This window comes from Bactrocera dorsalis, chromosome 1 (genome assembly GCF_023373825.1).
Source record: "Bactrocera dorsalis isolate Fly_Bdor chromosome 1, ASM2337382v1, whole genome shotgun sequence".
Taxonomy (NCBI): Eukaryota; Metazoa; Arthropoda; class Insecta; order Diptera; family Tephritidae; genus Bactrocera; species Bactrocera dorsalis.
Window position 1 is genome coordinate 31,275,343 of NC_064303.1, and position 20,309 is coordinate 31,295,651.

At 37.1% G+C, this 20,309-nt stretch overlaps 1 protein-coding gene and 1 long non-coding RNA gene across 11 annotated transcripts in view; one reads left to right on the forward strand and one right to left on the reverse strand.

The window, feature by feature from the left end:
* Positions 1-20,309, reverse strand: part of LOC105223375 (uncharacterized) — a 178,979-nt gene that overhangs the window by 141,386 nt on the left and 17,284 nt on the right. For 8 of the 10 annotated variants that reach the window (XM_049458360.1, XM_049458351.1, XM_049458325.1 and 5 more), the window contains one exon: positions 8,815-20,264. In XM_049458360.1, coding sequence (XP_049314317.1) covers positions 20,125-20,264 — 140 coding nt within the window. In that variant the 3' untranslated portion in view covers positions 8,815-20,124. Of the gene's footprint in view, positions 1-8,814; positions 20,265-20,309 lie in introns of those variants that run through there. The other 2 variants (XM_049458302.1, XM_049458307.1) reach the window with 1 other exon arrangement.
* Positions 5,251-5,808, forward strand: LOC125778859 (uncharacterized). Its single transcript, XR_007422993.1, has 3 exons — positions 5,251-5,356; positions 5,405-5,614; positions 5,684-5,808. It is a non-coding gene; the product is annotated as an uncharacterized LOC125778859 (long non-coding RNA).

Consider the following 20,309-nt stretch of genomic DNA (forward strand, 5'->3'; position numbering starts at 1 on the left):
AGGCGTCGTTTGAAGTAGGCGACGCATTGGCGGCATATATTACGGTACTATAGAATGTAAATGCGCAAATAAGCATAGTAACAGGACTAGAGAAACTGTTACTGAGTGAGGTCTGATCGTATTCTGCGAACAGAGTGAAGGGAGGCAGGACTCGTTAGCTACTTTTAGAGCAATGAAGGGGTGCGTATATAATTAGGTGCTATGTCCTCGCAGAATCAGTTCAAGAAGTGATCTTGATAGGAGCAGAACTTGCTGTGCTTGTGTAGTGAAAATAAAAAGTGAAGTTACTGAGTTATAGTAAAGTGTAAAGTGTAAAAGTGTGATGTGTAAAGTGATATAGGGTCATCAACGAGCAAATCCTCTATAGAATAGTCTACGAACGAAATCCCCGACATGTTCATTTTGCATTGTATTCATTTTTGTCATATTCATTCATTCTGATTACTTTGAATAAGTTCATTTTAAATGTAAGCAGTCAGTCGCAATTGGAGTTTAATAAAGTCGTACCCTTCAATTTTAGGACGATCGTACTTAAAATAAGAAAATCGATGTCTTATTTTAAGTTCATGGCATTTTCCTATATTTTAGAAAAATTGTACTGAAAACAAGTCATTTTTAGACTTTATAAGTGAAAGAAGTTCAATTTTACTTGGTTTAAGGACAATATTTACTTAAACTTTCAACAAGTAAAAACTAATTCAATTTAAAGGCCTAACTATAATGTGCATAAGCTAGCTTAAGCCAGCGTAAGCAACTGTCTGAATACACACAAATTGTATGTTGCAACTATAATGTACTTAACATCAAGTTTCGTTAAGTTTTATCTAATGTCATTTGCTTAAGGAAAATGCGAAACTGATCGCATTTTCCGTACGGAATCAGCTGTTTCGCTTTTTGTCAACTGATACACCATTTTGAATTTAAAAACAAAAAGAAAAAAGTTTTTTCAACCGATTTTAAATTTGAATATGGAGGACGACGACTGTTTTATCCAAACTTTAATAGAAAGTGTTCAAAACAAGAAATGTTTGTACGATAAAAGGGATGCGTTTTATTTTAATCGTATTAATAAAGAAAAGGCGTGGAAAGCAATCGCAGAACTAAGCGGCAAAAGTGGTATGTATTAACACTGTTATAGAAATATGTATTTTTGTATTATATATATTTTATGTTTGTTTCAATTAAAAGATCTAGAATGCAAACATAGATGGAAGCTACTCCGGGAGCGCTTCTGCAAGGAGATGAAAAGATTAGAAGCTCCATCAGGTAGCGGAATGAGCTACCTAGAGGAATGGCGTTTTTTAAAACCCTTGATGTTTCTAAAAGACTCCGTCACACCGCGTCGGTAGGTACTTTGTATAGATTTTAATGTTTTTAAATATAACTTTTTCATTGTACAGCATTGTACAATGCAGAACCAAATACAGACTCAGTCTTGGAGTCATCATTGAATGATAGTTGCAATGAAATTTTATCGCCACCTCGGAAAAAAAATAAAAGTCTGAACTTGGATTTGTAATTTCACTAATTTCTGTCAACATGCGTATTCCGTCTAAAACCGAATTAAGAATTTTGATCGTTTTTAAATATTTTAATTTTCTGTTCATTTTGCCAAAATCCAAACGAAACAAAACCAAAACACAAATTGCTTATTGACACTTTCTTCTTCTGCTTACACATTATAGTCATTCAAATGTCTACTCTCCGTTCGTTATGCATTTGACAGGCTTTTCGTTCACATTTTGACAGTGACATACGGCAGCGTATGCACATTATAGTTAGGCCTTAACCCTTTCACTACCATGGGGATCATGCATCCCAAGAGAAATTTAAAAAATCGTCAAAAATACAATTCAAGCTCAATTTAGATAGGAAAAGGTCCCATTGGTAGTTTACAGTATTTTTCGTTCAATATCAGCTGATTTGGTTTCGTTCAATAACTGTACTGCCTTTTATTGCAATTAACCGACAGCAACCTTCAGTGAATGTGCACGTGTTTGCCTATTTGTAAATGTATAAAAGTGTTTCTGTTTACTAAAGTAATTTGAGTGAATAAAATAAGTGTTTTTCAATATAATAAGGTGAGTTCGCAACAAAATGTTGTAAATAAATTCGTTTATTTGGGGTTTTGTCCAGTTGGGATATATGATCCCATTGGAATTGTATAATTCAAATAAGCGGGACACATAATCCCATTGGTATACATTTCCGAAATGGAAATATTCATAGAATTTATATCTTTCAATTTTACAGAATGAATAATAGAAAAAAATCTGCCAGAAATATGAGGGAAGACGACATTTTGGCGATTATCAATTCCAGCGACTCTGACGTAAGTGATTTTAGTGCTTCTGACTCAGAGTATATTCCGGATTCCGAGAACGAAGTAGACGAGTCTCCGAGCGAGGATGATGAAGTAACGGATATTGATAATGCAATAGTGTTATCCAGTGAAAGTTCCAATCTTCCAGTAGTATGGGGAGAACCATCAGTTTTATTTCGTCCTCGCTTTTCTATCACTGAAGACGTTGAGCCCATTCTGTTGGCTCAAATTTCAAGGAATGCAACTGAGTTCGAAGTCTTCAAATGCATTTTTCCAGAATCATTATTTATTTTTATCGCGCAGTGCACAAATGAACGATTGAGCATTCTAAAAAAACAAAAAAGTTATAATATTGCACCAACTGATGCATCAGAAATTAAAATTTTGTTGGGCATTACGCTTATAATGGGTTATAATCAACTTCCAGAGATTTCTGATTACTGGTCCCAAAATGAATCCATGGGAAATGAGTACATAAAAAAGGCGATGTCGCGAACTCGTTTTCAGACCTTAATGTCAAAATTATATTTTAACTTCCCTGAGAAACCTGAAGCAGCATCTAAGCTTTATTATATAGAAGTTACCAATTGTTTGAAATATACGTTTGTCAAAACTCGTACCGATAGTTTGCGTCAAAGCATCGATGAGTCCATTGCAAAATTTAAAGGTCGATCTTCTCTAAAGCAACATCTTCCGATGAAGCCGACTAAACGTGGCATAAAAATTTGGCAAAGGTGTGATTCTAAAACTGGTTATACATATGATTTTAATATTTATGCGGGTAAAGAGGAATGCTCAACATTATCAGGAACTTTAGGGGAGAGTGTCGTTTTTAAATTGTGCAAAACTATTCGAAATCCAGATACTGTGTTGGTTTTTGACCGTTTTTTCACCTCATATAATCTGATGAAAACTTTGCCATTTGCTTGCGTAGGAACATGTATTCAAAATAGAAAGAACTTGCCAACCATTAGTGACCGTTTGAAGAAAGGTGAATGTAAATTTTGCATTAGCGAAACCGGTATAATGGTAGCAAAATGGCAGGACTCACGTGAAGTTATTGTTATGAGTAACTGTCATAGTCCTACAATGTCCGTAGTCTTCAGAAAGCAAAAAGATGGTTCAAGGGTTGTTACTAACTGTCCTAAAGCATTGGCTTTCTATAATGAGAACATGGGAGGAGTTGACATATCTGATCAAAAGGTTAAAACTTATGAACAGAACAGAAAATCAAGCAAATGGTGGCGTAAAGTATTTTTCAAGCTTCTCATGACATCTATTGTAAATGCCCGTATTGTTTATCAGGAAAATATCCACAAAAAGTTTCAACTGAAAAATTTTATTGCTCCACTCGCAGAACAGCTCATTGCGCAAGGAAGAGTTGGGACAAAAGTCAAAAGGACATCTACAACAAAAGGACCCAGGTCAAAAAGAGCAAAAAAAATGTTAAACGTGGGAGATCATATGCCAGTAAAAGGTGATCGCCGCAGACGCTGTGTTTTATGCACCTCAATAAAAAAAGAAAAACGCACGTATTACATTTGTTCAATGTGCAAAGAGCCCTTATGCTTTGAATGTTTTGGCATGTTCCATAAATAAATAAAACTTAAATTGAGTTACAAATAAAAACTAAATTTTATTATTCTCAAAAAATTATACCAATGGGATATATAGTCCCAATTAATACCGTGTAAATATACCAGTGGGACATATTATCCCAGGACATATCTTCCTTCTGAAGGATACGAAAAAAAAATTGTTTTATTTTTCTCTTTTAGAAGATTATATCCATCCGAAAAAACGACCTCAATTTTTTTAACATCGCTGCGTATAGTACGGTAGTGAAAGGGTTAAGAATGACTCAATCTTATGCGAACCGACTATGTAAATATTTACTTAACTCAAACTTTGATATAAGGCCATGCTTCCTTATTTTAAGTTCAAGCATACATGGATTGTTTCTCTTTACTCTAATGCAAGCAGACATTAATTCTCTCAAAATAAAGCAGCGATAATCATATTTTATTGAACTGTGACAAGTGAGTGATGGAATTTCTGTATGTCCTATAAAATACATACATATGTATGTCAAATACAAATATGGAAATTGTTTTCGAAGTGGACAATGTGTACAAAATATTGGAATTATTTGATTTATTAGATTTGTTTGATTTACTGAAAGGTAAGTGTGAAAATAATATTGTGAAATAGATATAAGTGCAAACATGTGCCTTTTGAAAATGCATATGTACATAAGTACATGTAGGAAGAAATAATATATAGAACATGTGGCAGTATTGTCACTGAACGTAAATTGTAGTTCACATGGCAACACTGCAAATCAGATGTTAATTGACGAAGCGTCCATCAGCAGCCATCATTGTAACGGTCCATATGGATCATCCATTTTTGTATTAGAAATTAAGATTCATTGTTCAAGCATCAGTGGTTAAGTTCAGTACGTAAGCAATCAGCAGTGAAGAAGACATTGTATAATGCGGTCGCGCCACCGCCTGAATTTTGAAGTGCGAAATAAATGAAATAAAGTTTAAAACTAAAACGCGGTGTTCTTTTTTTTTAAAGTAAATCCTACATACATATGTACATTAAATTTTTGTGCAGCATTACCAAAGTTAACTGTTAACTATACATATGCATGTACATATGTATGTTCGAATATATTTTACAAGAAAAAAGGCGCCGCGAACGTTTTTGCGTTGTATTAATTTTTGTTGTTTTTTTTAAGAACACAACATTACGGAGGAAAGTTTATGCAGAGCAGCCACATTAATGAATTATTCCCCAAAGAACTTTTGGGACGCAAAACTATTTTCGAACAGAGATTGAAGGAGTGGCAAATAGAACAAGGAGTGGTAATTATGAAATGAAAATCTAAAAAATGAAATAACTAATCAAAACAAATTGCAGCGCGTTGAAATTTTATCTTTTTCATCAGAAAGCACAACGCCCGGATCAGGATCAACAGAATCCATTTCTTCTAGTTTTCTTGGTGCGGTTAATGATTTAAATGAAGTAAGTATTATTTTGCGTTTCTGAGTAACTTAAAAAAAAATTTAGTAGATTTCGTTATTAGGAATTTTAAAATCTAACGTGAATGGAAATGCTGTTTTAAATTACTTTGAAAATAATCAAAGTTTATCAACAAAGACTCGGAAACTTTTATGTTCCTCGATCACGGAATACTTAATTTATAACAAAATTAAGCCAACATGATTTTATTTTTCGAATTTAGCGGACAAAATTATACAACTTTTCCCAAAGGAATCTAAGGTAATGCATTAGATTTAAAAAAAAAAATGGATTTGATTTTAGGTTTGCTTATTAATTTACTGTTTACAGGATACTTACTACTTATACAAAAAGTGTAAAAAGCCAAGTGGCAATTTATACGCGCACTACCACAATAGCATTTACAAACTACGAAAAGCCCAAGTTTCTGTTAATCCTGAACCAGCAAAACTGCGTTCGTATCTTTCGTTGAATTTAGATAAAAACCTTAATACAGATTTATATTCAAACGAAAACGAAGCGAAATATTGGCTTAAAAACAACATTGAACCGTACGATAAAGTGGTAGAATACTGGAATATTACATACGAGACAAGACAAATGTTTTTTAATTCAACAATTACAACAAACGATATTTTAACAGAGTGGCCAATTCTAAAGCAACAGATATTGTTTGGTAAAACGTTGTTTCGTCTATGTGATTATTTAATTACAAGAGATTTGTTTGTTTCATAGATCGAATTGGACTTTGAAAAAAAATATTCTCTAAAATAAAACTGCTTGTTGGAACCAAATTGATACCGCGTTTTAACAATTACGTCAAAGACAAATATGGTGTTCAATTATTGGAAAAATTAACAACCAATATTGATAAAGGTTAGCTTCAATTGCTTTACATTATGAAATGTATCAAGGAGTAATAATAATACTCTTATATTTGCTTTGTAGATACAAGTGATGTGATTGTTTCCTTGTTGCTTCATAGTATGTTAAAACCGACTCATCGCAAAAAAAAACAAGAAAACAACTTTATTTGAGTTCAGAGAAGCATTTCTTATACATGCTGCTACCAGGCAAGAGCTTCAACATAAGTACTTGAAGGTATCAATAAGTGCAAAGCTGGAGAAACAGTTCAACCACATTTGTGCGGAATCGGTGAAGATAATATAAATTTGACGCAATTTTATGTATTCTTCGCAAACAGCTATTACAAAGTAGGAAATTTTGTGAAAAGCATAGATGTTTGCTTAAAATTATTCGAATTGCATTCGGCCTCGCCTTTAATTATTAGCCTTAGATGGTATAAGATATAAACAAGTTAAATAAAGAACGCTCCGGTGAGCTAAAAATATTTTGTTTATATATTTCGGAAATATTATGGCCACCACACTAATGGACAGCATAATACAGTTCCAGGGACACAACATATACGCCCAGGCACTAATAATGGTCAGAGGAAAGATCACAGGACGAGCAGCCCAAATCCTGATCTATAACACAAAAATAAAGTTCTACGATATAATTGATCGACTTGACGACTCATATGCAGACCAGCGACCATTATACGTATTAGAAGAAGAGATGATGCGTATCCAACAGAAAGAATTACCGGTTCATGTATATTTTGATTAACTAAACTAAGCATTGAATGTCATTTTATCAAAATTAGAAATGACTCATAAAAATGAATATGTGGTTGCAGCTTTAAACAAGTAAATATAATCTAAAGCCTTTCGAACGTTTATATTTGAATTTCGCAGCGTAGCCATAAAGAATACATTGTATTCAAGAGCCTGCACAACACTAATGGAAGCTTATGGAATCGCACGTACAATGCAACATGATGCAAGACACCAGCATCTGGAGTATATATGTACCAAGAATGCTACAGCCGCAGAGATCATACCAGCAACCTAGGTGCAATTTTAATTTCGTTCCGTTTTCAATTTTAAAATTCGCGAAAATATCGAAAACCCACAATACGACAATATTGCATAATAAACGTTCAATATCGCCATTCGGGATCGCAGTTAAGGGGTTATACCTTTTTTAATTTCAAAAAATCGAAATTTTTTTAACAACTCCTTGAGAACATTTTCTCAAATTTTCATAGAGATTTGAGCAGTAGAAAAAAAGTTACAGCACTTCTAACCGCGCGCTTTTATCTTCGCATAAACTGAACTTGAAACTTTAAACGCGAATATCTCGAAATGGTGTTTTTTGAAAAATGACCTTGCGGTGACAAGGATTGGCGAAAAACTACTGAACCGATTTTCTTCAAATTTTTTTTTAAATGTTTGTAGTGAAATTTTTCTGTGCTTAACCGATCGACTTTTTACGCACAAACTTTTTTTGTAAAAAATGTATTTTTTAGTGAAATTTCTAGTGACCAAAAGGTTCATTTTTTGCATAAAACGTCCCCATGTGCACAAAAAAAGTCATAAAAACGATCGTTCAAGCACAAGGAATTACACTAAACTAATGAAATTTGTTTACTTTTATGCTTTCAGTTGACTTGTTCGACCTGGGAATTGTTACCGCAAGGCTCTGCCAAAAAAAGGCCTGTAAGGGAAACAGCCACCCTAAAAACTATTCGATATTTTTCCACGAAATTTCGCACAAACATTGTTAATAAAGTGTACTATCAAAAAAATAAAAACATTCGTGTAATGAAATAATTGCTACCTAAAAAAAATCCAAACTTTCCGTTTTTTACAAGAAATGCTATATAAAGAAACACAGCACAATAATATAGGTTCTTTGTTCATTGCACATTGTCATAACTATAAGTACATATTTAATAAATAAAGAAACAGTTCTTCATTGGACTTAAAATATATATTCATTGATTAAAGAAAATAACTGGCGCCCGAGCAGGGACCGCATAACAAGGATTCCGGATATAAAAACCTTCAATAAGTCGGTCGTAAAATCTACAAGGGACACGGTCTCATAAAACAAAACAAACCTTCATAGAAGGATAAATAAATAAAGAAAAAAGGGAAAAATTTATAATAAAGTGAAAATTTTTTTAAAAAAATTTATAAAAATGGCAACCTCAGCAGAAGTAGCAACTATGCAAGTAGTAATAGCAGATCTACGACGAAGGATGTGTATACAAGAAAACGATCATCTGAGCCTCCCACCTCCATCAACGGATTACAAATGTTCATTTACAAGTCCAGAAGATATTGATTTAAATATGTTTAAAATCCTCACCGCATTCAACGGAGACCAAAATGATTATAGAGCTTGGAGAAAAATGGATATGAGATTAATGGATAGTATCAAGAACTTCGAAGGACATAATAAATATATCCAAGCACTCATGATGATACAGTCAAAAATTATTGGAACAGCCGCACAAGTACTGATGAATAACAATACCAAACTAAATTTCGATGACATCATCGATCGATTGGACGATTCATATGCCGACCAACGCCCACAATACGTACTGGAAGAAGAAATGATGAGAATGAAGCAAAATAACTTATAACTCACTATGTACTATGAGCAAATCAACCAAGCATTAAATTTGATCCTGTCTAAAATTGAAATGTCTCATAAAAATGAGGAAGTGGCACGAGCTATAACCACAGAAGTGCAATTTAAAGCAGTTCGCACGTTTATAGCAGGACTCAGAAGCATAGCGTCAAAAGCACTGTATGATAAACTACATATACAGCATACTATGACTACACCAAGTGATTCGACATCAAACGCTCAAGTCGAACGGTTAAGTGCCCTGGAGACGATCAAATAATTGCATCAAACACTTTAATTGTGTTGGTGTCGTCGGCTCTCGTCGGCTACACGTACGCTACACCGACTTGTTGTCGGCTCTGTTTGATGAAAATCAAAAATTTTTGATATATCACGGACGATAATTTGATTGTCTCCACTCATGTTTGACAAGCATGACTCATTTACAGTGAAGACTTCAAGCGAAGAGGACATACATACTTGCGGAAAAGTGAAGTGAAGCGAAAAAGAGTGAAATGAAGAAGAAAAAAGTTAAGTGAAATAAGCGTAAAATTTTAAAATAAATAAAATCAAATCAAATAAATTACTCTACAATTTTAGAAATCATGCGCTCTCAAATCGCAAAAAAAAGTACCGCGGATGAAGAAATATTCAACGAAGTGAAAGAATATAATAGAACTATACATTCAGTGACAAATCGTGAACCTTTTGACATATTTTTTGAAAGAAATAAATTTAGTGAAATCAAGGACATATTAAAAGAAAAACAAGAACGCATGTTAGCATACCACAATAAAAAACGACAAAATAAAATATAAGTTATCGCGAGAAAACGACACACCCTAAAGTTATCGCGAGGAAACGACACACCCTAATTCCCGTCGTAATAAGAGCCTACCACTCTGCACATGTCGCTAAGTTAGCACATTTTGCGTGAGAACATTGGCCAGACATCAAAGTAAACTAACACCATGCACGAGGCGCAAGGTCAGCAAAACGTCAGCAGAGGAGCCACAACGCGATGCGGGTTGGTGGCTTGAGCTAAGTTAGGGATAATTATAAGTTTCACTTTATACTTGACAACTAAGCCGAGATGACGGCAAATAAAGTAATTTTGAATTAAACATTACATTTGAATAATTTATATACTCCAGGTGTTGAAGTATACGAGAAACAAAATCGTCGCGAAAAATTTACACGCCGCTACATTAAACAGACAGTCAAGGAGAATCGTGAGGACACAATTTTAACAACGAAGGGGAGGATTGTACATAAAGATAATCTACAAAGCAATGTACACCCAGACAATCCTGATACTAAACCTGGGGCCTATTTCACTAAACTACAATTCTATAAGTTTACAAGTTACAATCACAAGTTTAATTTTCACAAGTGTTGACAAATTGCGTTTCATTAAAGTTTTGACAAAACTTGTAGTTTTCTGCACTTGTAAACCACAATTTCTACAATTACAAGTTCTTGTATACTTGTGAATTTTTAAATAAAATAAAATATTTTTATAAAGTTATTTTGATAAATTAAACATATGTATGTGTAAATATATGTATATCGATAATTTGTTTTGATTGTTATCACATCCCTATTCAATCAAAACACATGTTGTGTGTGTTTAATGTTGTTTGCCCACTTGTTGTGTTTATAAAAAAGTTAAAAATTGTTTATTTGTAAAAATGGCAAATGAACATCACAAAATTAGTGTAGTGCGGGAGATCTTAGCTGCCAAAGACATTCTCTTTGGTAAGTTTAGCGATAAACTTACCAAAGTGATGAAAATGGAGGAGTGGGAGAACATGAGTATTAGGTGTGTTGCACATTACAAGAAATGCTATATAAAGAAACACAACACAATAATATACGTTCTTTGTTCATTGTACATTGTCATAACTATAAGTACATATTTAATAAATAAACAGTTCTTCATTGGACTTAAAATATATATTCATTGATTAAAGAAAATAACTCGCGCGGCAAATAGAGTTAACAGTTAAGAAATGGTGGGGTGCAATAACGTCACTGTGACTTTATTTCCACTTGGAATGGAAATAAAGGCACTGGACATTATTTCCAAGTGAAATGGAAGTAAGAACACATTAAAATGGACTGTAAATGGGAAATAAAGACACATTCCACATATTGAAAATGAGAAATAAAGTCACTTTTTAATTTCGTACTCTGGTAACGCTACCTTCTGTTATTTGAAACTTCAAATCCGATTACACCCACCCGATTTGTCAATAGGATTGACATTTGTTAAATATTAGTTGTCCACGTGCTCTTGCAAAAAGTAAATATTGTAAAAATGGAAACTTATGCAATCTTAGAATACGAGTTAATACCTGGTTTTAAGCAAACCTCCAAATTACTATTAGTTAGAAGTGAAGAACAAATTTATAGAAAAAAATACAACCGAAATGGAATAACATATTATCAATGTTATAACCGCTTTTGTAAAGCAAGTGCTATAGTGGAATTTAATAGTAGCAGATATTGCAACCGAAATAGAAATTCCACCAATGTCCACAATCACGATTCACAAAAAGATTTAATAAAAAAAAACTAGAATTATTAAATTCTATAAAAAATGAGTGTAAGACGGCGTCACTCAAAAGAACAGGCGTTCGCGAGATCTATGATGAGGAATGCAAAAAATTCAAAGATTCGGCACATTTAGTAGAATTTGGTACTATAAGAAGACAGCTGTTAAAACTAAGGCAAAAAGAATATCCTAAAGCACCAATGTGCTTTGAGGATGTTATCGCAGTATTCCAAAATGAAAGTGTATCAATGGAATTTGGCATGTCAAAACATGTTGAAGATAAAAAATTTTATATATGTAGATACGATAATAACAGAACAGTTTTCATATAGTGTATTCGCTTCACCAACAATTGTAAATGTTATAAATAGGGCAACTCAAAAATTGCATTTGCAAGTTGTTTGTCGTGATCGCATTTTTAATGCCGGTTAATTAGAAATACGTTTTGTAAATTTTTCTTTAATTTAAACTAAACTTGTTGTTGCAATTTTTTGCAATTTTAGCAATAAATGCAATATTTTACAAAAATGACTTTTTAGTGTCAATTTTGCAAATAAATACAATTTTATGAAGCAATTTGAATAAATGCAATTTTATGCAAAAATGCAATTTCAAGTAGCCATTTTCATAATTTCGATTACATTTGAAAAATTATCGATACACAAATTATCATTTGTCACATCTCTGTGAACAGATGTTTTGAAGTTTACCATATCTAACATAAAGTTATATAGCGTGGCCGGGCATGTAGCTAATTTTTAGTTGCAGAATGGAGTGAGGTAAATTTATTCAATTTCAATTAAACAAAGTGATTTATTTATTTTATTCTATAATTTAGATAATGCCGAAAGCAAAACAGCGAAAAACGGACAAATTAGCTTCTTATGTCGCGAAATATCCTATTTTTAAAACTGATGGCGTCGTATTGTTTTGCAAAGCTTGCAACAAGTCTGTGTCGTCAGAAAGATTATACTCTTTGCAATCGCACGTTTGGCACATAGTGAAGCGGAAAAAAAATCATCAACAAGTACGCAGCCATTATTAACTCAAACCACAAGTTCCAATCAAAATTAGTTCGCGCAAGATTTATGCAAAGCATTAGTTGCATCGGACATTCCACTTTATAAATTAAGGAATGAAAACCTAAAAAGTTTTTTTTGGAAAATATGTAGATTTAACTATTCCTTCTGAAACCTCCATGCGTAGAATAGTTGGTGAAATTTACAACGAAACTCTTGAAACCATAAGAATGCAAATAAAAAACAAATATTTGTGGATATCGATTGACGAGACAAACGACTCGTCTGGGAGATACATTGCTAACGTCGTCTGTGGCATATTGGATACGGGTCCCGAAGAGGCCAAAAAACATTTTTTTTAGATTTTTGGACACTTTGACCGACATTGATGCAACGAAATCAATCAAAATGGTACAAATAATTGTAAATGGTAATAACGTCACTGCGGCTTTATTTCCATTTCAAATGGAAATAAAGTCACAGTGACGTTATTGCACCCCATCTTAAGAAATACATTATAACGTTTTGTAATTAAGAAGAAGTGAAAACAGGAAGATTATTGTACGTTTAAACTGAAAGTGAAAAAATAAATCTACATTTGTATTGTAAAAGAGCATACTTATTTTGGGTATTTTGGACAGAAGAGGGTAGCGAACCCCACATGTATTTAATTCATGCAGTACACCCACACACAAATTGTGACTAAAAGAAAAATTATTCGAATTACGATTCGTAGAGAGTCCCCACTGTTTACAAATTTATTGTAACGAACCCTGGACACGGCGAGTATACCTCAGCAAACAATAAGAAGTAAGGGTAGCAAAAGGAATTGTTAATAACTTTTCAAAAGCTAAAATTGTGTTAGATTGTTATCTTAGAAAATTGCAATAAGCAATTTTATTTTACTGACTGTCTAAAAAGTGGCGAAGGTTCAACATCTGTTGGCAGAGCTTTTGGTGTAAACGAAAATGAGAGTTCCAATTTGCCAAATTGCCGTAAATATTTATTGTGAGTGTATACACTTTATTTTATTTCCATGATATTTCAAATCTATGATTTTATCAATTCTCTAAAATTGAGTCCGTGATATTGGAGGAAGATACAATAGAGAGCATAGTGGATTTCGAAAACACGACTCAAGTGGAAAATGATAAGGGAATAAATGGTAAGGCATGTTAAAGTAAAAAATTACCAGAAACATTACAAAGAAATCCGACAACGTTACATAAAACGTTGAACTAAAATTTGAAGAAACTGCGAAAAATGTTTGGGCAAAGTTAGCAGATATGAAAGCAAAATTGACGGAAGAAAAATATAAAGCGAAAATAAATATAATATATGCGAAGCACGAACAAGGCATGAAGCTATTAGAAGAAAGTAACAACTTTTCAATGAAGTTATGAAAGGAAAATATGATTTGGAATGAAAATTTTAGCAGTAGATTTGGAACGAAAGAAAAATTATCAAAAGTTATTCTTCTTCTTTTCACAAATAACTGAAAATTCAAAACAAAAATCCGCTGTTACTTAAGCACTGCTCAAGTGTCCTATTTTCAGTACTTAAGCATAACTTAAGTATGGACTGTGAAACCTGGCATTAGTGTTCAAATTTTTGGATCAATAAATATAAAGAAATGGAAATTTTGCTTCTTTTCGTACTTCTAACTGTATATAACCCCTTAAGCAGAAACATATTAGGGGTATTCCGACCAGCCCTGTTTGCTAATGGAGTGTTCGCAGCTTAACTTCGAAAATTAAAAAAAATGTTTTTTTTTAATTCCACCAACTCCTAGGAAGAAATATAAATAAGAATTATGTGTACGATACTTTTCCTTTGTTATTATTCGGTGACACTTCATTTGTTATTCATTTTAATAAATTTGATAAATTGATTGAGTTATCGGGAGCAAAAATTGAGCAGCTGGATAAAGTGTCACACTGACTTTTAACTTTATCCACCAATGTAGGGGTGGTAACTGCCTTCGAAATTTGCCCGACGAAAACTTGACTCTGACATTTGTTAAATATCGCTTGCTAGATCACAAAATTAAACTTAAAAATTCCAGTAAATATACAAGCAATAAAATTTTGCAAGTGAACCTAACTTTTAACACTTACTACTGTTAAATGACGACATCGGTCAGTCATTTTATGGTCATCAAACTGGAAAAACGTATTATAGCATCATCTAAAATATTTATCATAAACCTAATTGGTTTTAAAGTAAACCTAATTTAGTAATTTCAAATAAACCTAATTTAATAGTTTAAAATAAACCTAATGTGATTTAAATAAAAATCTACATAGATGCCACTACAATCGGAAGATTACGACTTCGCAGGAATCTCAAGAACAATATTACATTAGAAAATGTATTATTTTGCAAGGATGCGCCGTTTTATCTGCTATCGGTATCAAAGATGCAGAAGATGCATAATTGATATTTAGTGTGATGTTGCGCTACTTTATAACTGATCTTTACCGAAAATTCAAGTTTTTACGCCCAACATGCCTCCTAAGGGAATTCCATCGTTCATGCTAAATCACCAAGTGTATTATGTACTGGTTGCCGTATATGGACTCATTCTAAATGCACTAGGCTCACTAGACCTGAATTCACTGAACTAGATAATAATATCAAGTTGCAAGGCTTCCAATGGAAATGTGACCTCTGTAAATTAGAGGTTAGTGTTGTTGTTCAGGGTGCGAAGACGACCCTGAATCCGAAAGCGATGATGATGGCAATATAACTATGTGTAAGCTAAAAATCTGCTTGATGCTCAATATTCTAAACTTGCTGCCTCGTTCGACAGCAAATTTAATAGTTTTAAGTCCTCCATCGAAAAAAATATTGTTGACATCAGGAAGTATGTCTCGAACCTAACCAAGAAGCACAAGCATACGGATGACAAATGTACTGGGCTTGAAAGCAGACTGAGAACTATTGAAGGTAAGCTCAAAACCTGCTCTACTGTTCCTGCTCCAGCAGAAGACGTCTTCGCTGAACGTAAGAGACGTGAATCGAACGTCGTCTTGTTAAATGTCACTGAATCAACGAAAGCAGACGGTAAAGACCGACTTGAAGAGGACATAGCTAATATCCTCTCAGTTCTGCCTCCGGACTTGATTGGTAACGTGGACCAGTTTAAGATTCGTGGTTTGGGCCGCCCATCGCTCGGGCGTACTCGTCTACTTCTCGTTGAAACTCCATCTCCAACTGTAGAACAAAAATATGTGGAAATTACATTGTCACCTTACTCAGCGACTTTGGTGAATCCGCCTGTAGCAGTGTCAATTTAAATATCTTTTCTCAATCACCGCAGACGCAGACACAGACACAGACTGGTAGGAAACGTAAAATTATCTCTGCTAATGGTAGGCACCTTGCCGCGGTACAGAGGCTTAGTCGCAAGGCATACTCGGCGCCCCCCCAACCGGTGTGGATGGTGTTGACTGGCACTATCCAGGCAGGTTGTCGGGCGCCGCATGCGGGCGGCGACCAAGGACTACCACCTCCTAATCCAGGGTGTCATGCGACCCGTGCTCATTGGATGATTTGCAGCCAAAAGGAACATTCGGCTGTCTTCTAACGGAGTCTCCCCAACACCGGGCCGAATTGGGGTGTAACTGTGGCCTTACCGCGCCAAGGGGCTCTGGCGTGGCGGACCTCCTAGTTCCCCACTAAACAAGAAGACCCGACAGCTCACCCCGTTGAGCCAAGGGTCGTAAGAACAAAATGGATCCAAATACAAACACAAAAACAACAAAAACAACAAACCACGATGAATCGACAAGGCAACGAATTAGGACAACGGATACGGAACACGACAGGGAGAAGGAGAAAGCAGGCGGAGCAGCTGGAGGCCGGCGAGATTAGGGAGCTAAACGGAAGTTTCGCTACCTTGATGCTCTCTCGCCAAAAGAGCGGGTGCTGTTCGAGGAGCATGTCAGGAAGGACGAAGACGATATGCCCTCTTGCAGCGGCGCCCGGCGCTCAACAGACATCAAGACCGCGGATGCAGCCCAAAGCACCACCAGGACCCACCGAAATAGGCCAATCCACTCGGACTCGGGAGAGTCACATCGGGCAGAGGCCGGTGGTGCACGCAGGAGGCGCAGGAGGGGAGGGCAGAGATCTCTCCCAACGGCGGACAGACCCGGCGGGTACGATGACCCTCGGAAGAAGGCCATGAGCGGTGCCTGCCTTAAATGGTATCTGCAGTACCTCTGGGATGGGATGACCCCCGAAGCGGCGGAGTCCCTGGCCAAGCGACGGTACGCCGATACCGGGACATTCCCAACAAGGGAACGTGGCAAGGCAGCCGGTCTATAGACCGTGGCCAGGTTAGTCCATCACTGACCGAAATGCGTGGTGACGGGAATGTGGTCACCTTTGCAGAGACCGTGAAGAGGAAGAGCGGTCAGCTGACACCACAGGCGCCCCCCAGTTCGAAAAGGCTGAGGGACTGCAGCAGGAGAGCCTAAGGACAACCATCAGCACCGGCTCCCCCCCGGGTGAAGGAGGGGCGGCGCAGGTATGCGGATGCTGTCAAAGGCATCCGCATGGCTGTACTGCCTCAGGCCTACCCAGCGGTATCGTTGGAGTCGGAGCAGCTCACGGTGCTCCAGAACCTCCTCCTGGAAGAGGTAGCAGGCGGAGCCGAATACGCGGCATCCTTCCGCGGGGTGGAATTTAGAGGTGGCATGCTACAGGTGGACTGCAATGACCAGGCGTCCGCCGACTGGCTGCGGGAATTTACCCCAAAGTTAGGTGGCTGGACCGGTGCAGTTCTCTGTGCAAAAAGGGCGGAGGACCTGCCGGTCATGCACGGGATGACAGTGTTCCTCCCCCGCAGCGATGACAAGCCGTACTAGTTTGCCCTGAATCTAATTAAAAATCAAAACCGGGGCCTTAGCATCGCGGCCTGGCGCGTCGTCAGCAGCCAGCTAGAAGAGAAAGGAGAGTTACGAGGATGGAGACTGTACCTGTACATAGGTGATGAATCGTACAGGTACGTACGTGCAGCGAGCTTCCGCCTGTTCTACAGGTTCAGCATGGTGGTCATGAGGCCGCACAAACCCGTGACCACAGGAAGCAATGAGGACGGAAAGACTGCCACCCAGCCGAGTGGTAGCGCGTCAATACAGACAACAACGATGGCAAGCAAGGTGGTGGAGAGGATGCAGGTGGACGCCGTGGCAAAACAACCGGGCGTGAGCAGGGTTGAGCAGACCATGAGGGTCGCTACCGCTGACGTCCTAGATGCCCAGGAAACCGTGCTACCCTCCACCCAGGGACTCCTCGAGGGACTAGAGGACCACGACCATGTGGACAGCAGCGCGAACGACGGAGGGGATGTGGACATGCCCCCCTCGAGCCACTACCTTAATGGTCGGCGACGTGGAAGTTGCCCAAGTGAACCTGCATCACGCGGCTGGGGCCCCAGCAGTGATTACGAGCAAGTTCACAGCGGAGAAGTTGGGCGTTCTGTTGATCCAAGAACCTTGGGTCTACAAAGGCCTCAAGACGGAACAAAACAAGGTAATCTGGGACCTCTCTAGCGAGAGACCTAGATCGTGCATAGTGGTCAGGATAATGTCGATTTCTTCTGCATTTCAGAATTCCTGACGCAGGATCTGGTGGCGGTACAAGCCAGGGACTGGGAAGGCAAAAGCTTCGTCCTGGCATCAGCCTACTTCCCAGGGGAGACAGCAGCAGCACCCCCTGAGGGAGTGATTAGGCTCGTGGAGTACTGCAAGAGGCACAGGCTGTCCCTCATCATCAGATGTGATGCGAATGCTCACCATGTGGAATGGGGGAGCACGGATTGCAACGCAAGGGATGAGTCTCTACTAGAATATGTATTAGGTAGTAATTTAGCAATTGAGAATGTGGGTTGTGAACCCACTTTTATAACTATAAGCAGGAGGGAGGTGCTGGACATCACCTTCAGCAGCGAGCATGCTAACGGATGGGTCTCAGGGTGGAGGGTTTCAACGGAGCCCTCCCTGTCAGACCACTGGATAATAAGGTTCGCACTGAAGGTGGAGGTCAGGAAACTTGCCCCGAGACACAACCCTCGAAGAACAAACTGGGGTGCCTTCAGGGAAAAACTAACCTCCACCGCAACTATCGTAACGAGCGAATAGCTATACTCAGCGATAGTCAAGCGGCACTAAAAGCGATCTCTTCGCTACAGGAGTGTAGAGGAAGGCTTGACAACCTAGCCGAAAAGAACCAGGTACACCTGATCTGGGTGGCTGGTCACAGGGGAATAGCCGGCAATGAACTGGCTGACGAGCTTGCCCGCTCCGCAGCCTCCACTACTGTGGTGGGGCCCGAACCTTTCACTGGAGTGGGTCCCCATACGGTGAAGGAACTGCTCCGCAAAGAGGAAAGACCGTGCAGGGAGACACACTGGCAGCGAGCGCACGGGATGCGTCATGCCAAGCTGTTAGTTGGGGGGTATAACCAAAAGAGGTTCGAGACGTTAATAAACCTCCCAAGAAATAAACTCAGGCTCCTGGTAGCATTCTATACCGGCCACTGTAAGTTAAAAAGGCATTTAGCGAACATGGACCTTTCATCTTGCACTAACTGTCGGTTCTGCGACAGTGAGCCTGAAACCCCGGAGCACCTGCTATTCGACTGCAACGCAGTCTGTAGGCGCAGGTCGAAGGCCCTCGGATCCATGTTTCCGGATAAGGATCACATCGCCTCGATAGCATCCAGCAGGATATTGGACTTTATCAATAGGCTGGGGCTAAGCGAGTCTTTGTGAGTTCGGAGAGGGCACAATAGACCCATGGTCGCAGTGCATGCCTCAATTACTAATCTATCTATCTGATAGAAGTTTTAGGCATTTAACCGTAAACCATTCTTACAATTTTGTAGATCCAGACAGTGGCGCGCAAACTAAAAACATAGAAAGAATATGGCGCGAAGTGCGTACGCACGGGCGAAAAGAGACGTATTTTTAGGGTATTTGGCAGAATTTTTTTTTAACGAAAATTTTTTAGTTATGGTGAAAGAATACATGCAATTTTTGAGGCTTTAGGAAAGTTATATTACCCACATACGATTGAATGATTGATATTTTTAATTTTGTAAAATTGTTTTTCACATTTTTTCTCGATTTTCGTTCATTATCGAATATCGAAAGTATCGATATTGCAAAAACAATCAGAGCATGGAAAATGTGATATTTTTTCATTAAACCAAAAAATATATTGTAATATATACTAGATATATATTCTTAAAGTAGAACTAAAAACAATAATTTTAAGATATTTCCCGCTAAAATTGGTTCATTTTTTCAGAAAAGCCGCTCTGTTGAACATTTACCGAAATTGGTTTTCATAACACGTGTCGCACTGGTTATTGAAGCTGGGTTCAAAGTACAAATTTCAAATATTTTCAACGTCACTGAAATTCGCATACTTCGTTTGGTTGATGTAAATTCAATTGAATTGCTTAGTTTAGATTTTTTAAGCGCTTAATCTACATATGTACATATCTTACAATAACTTAGCAAATTAATACTATTAATAATTCCCGTTTCGGCTCAGTTATAATAAAAATGGTAAATATTAAAAAACGACATTTCTTGAGTTCTCAAATTTTAAGTTTTACGTAATTTTCTCGTCGCAAAAATTAAAACCTACCTTAGCTCCAACTTAAACTTAAATGCTAAGTACATACATGTAACTTTACAATGTTATGTTGGCCGCTTTTAATTTCTCATAGTTTTGTTTTTTTTGCAAACGTGTTTTTGCATGTTGGAAAAATGGTTGAATTGTGCGTTGAAAATCGTCGTTAGTACAAAAATCAAATTTACGCTGATACGCCTCTAAAGAGAAAAATAGAAATTAAATTGTATGAGTAAATTGTGCAA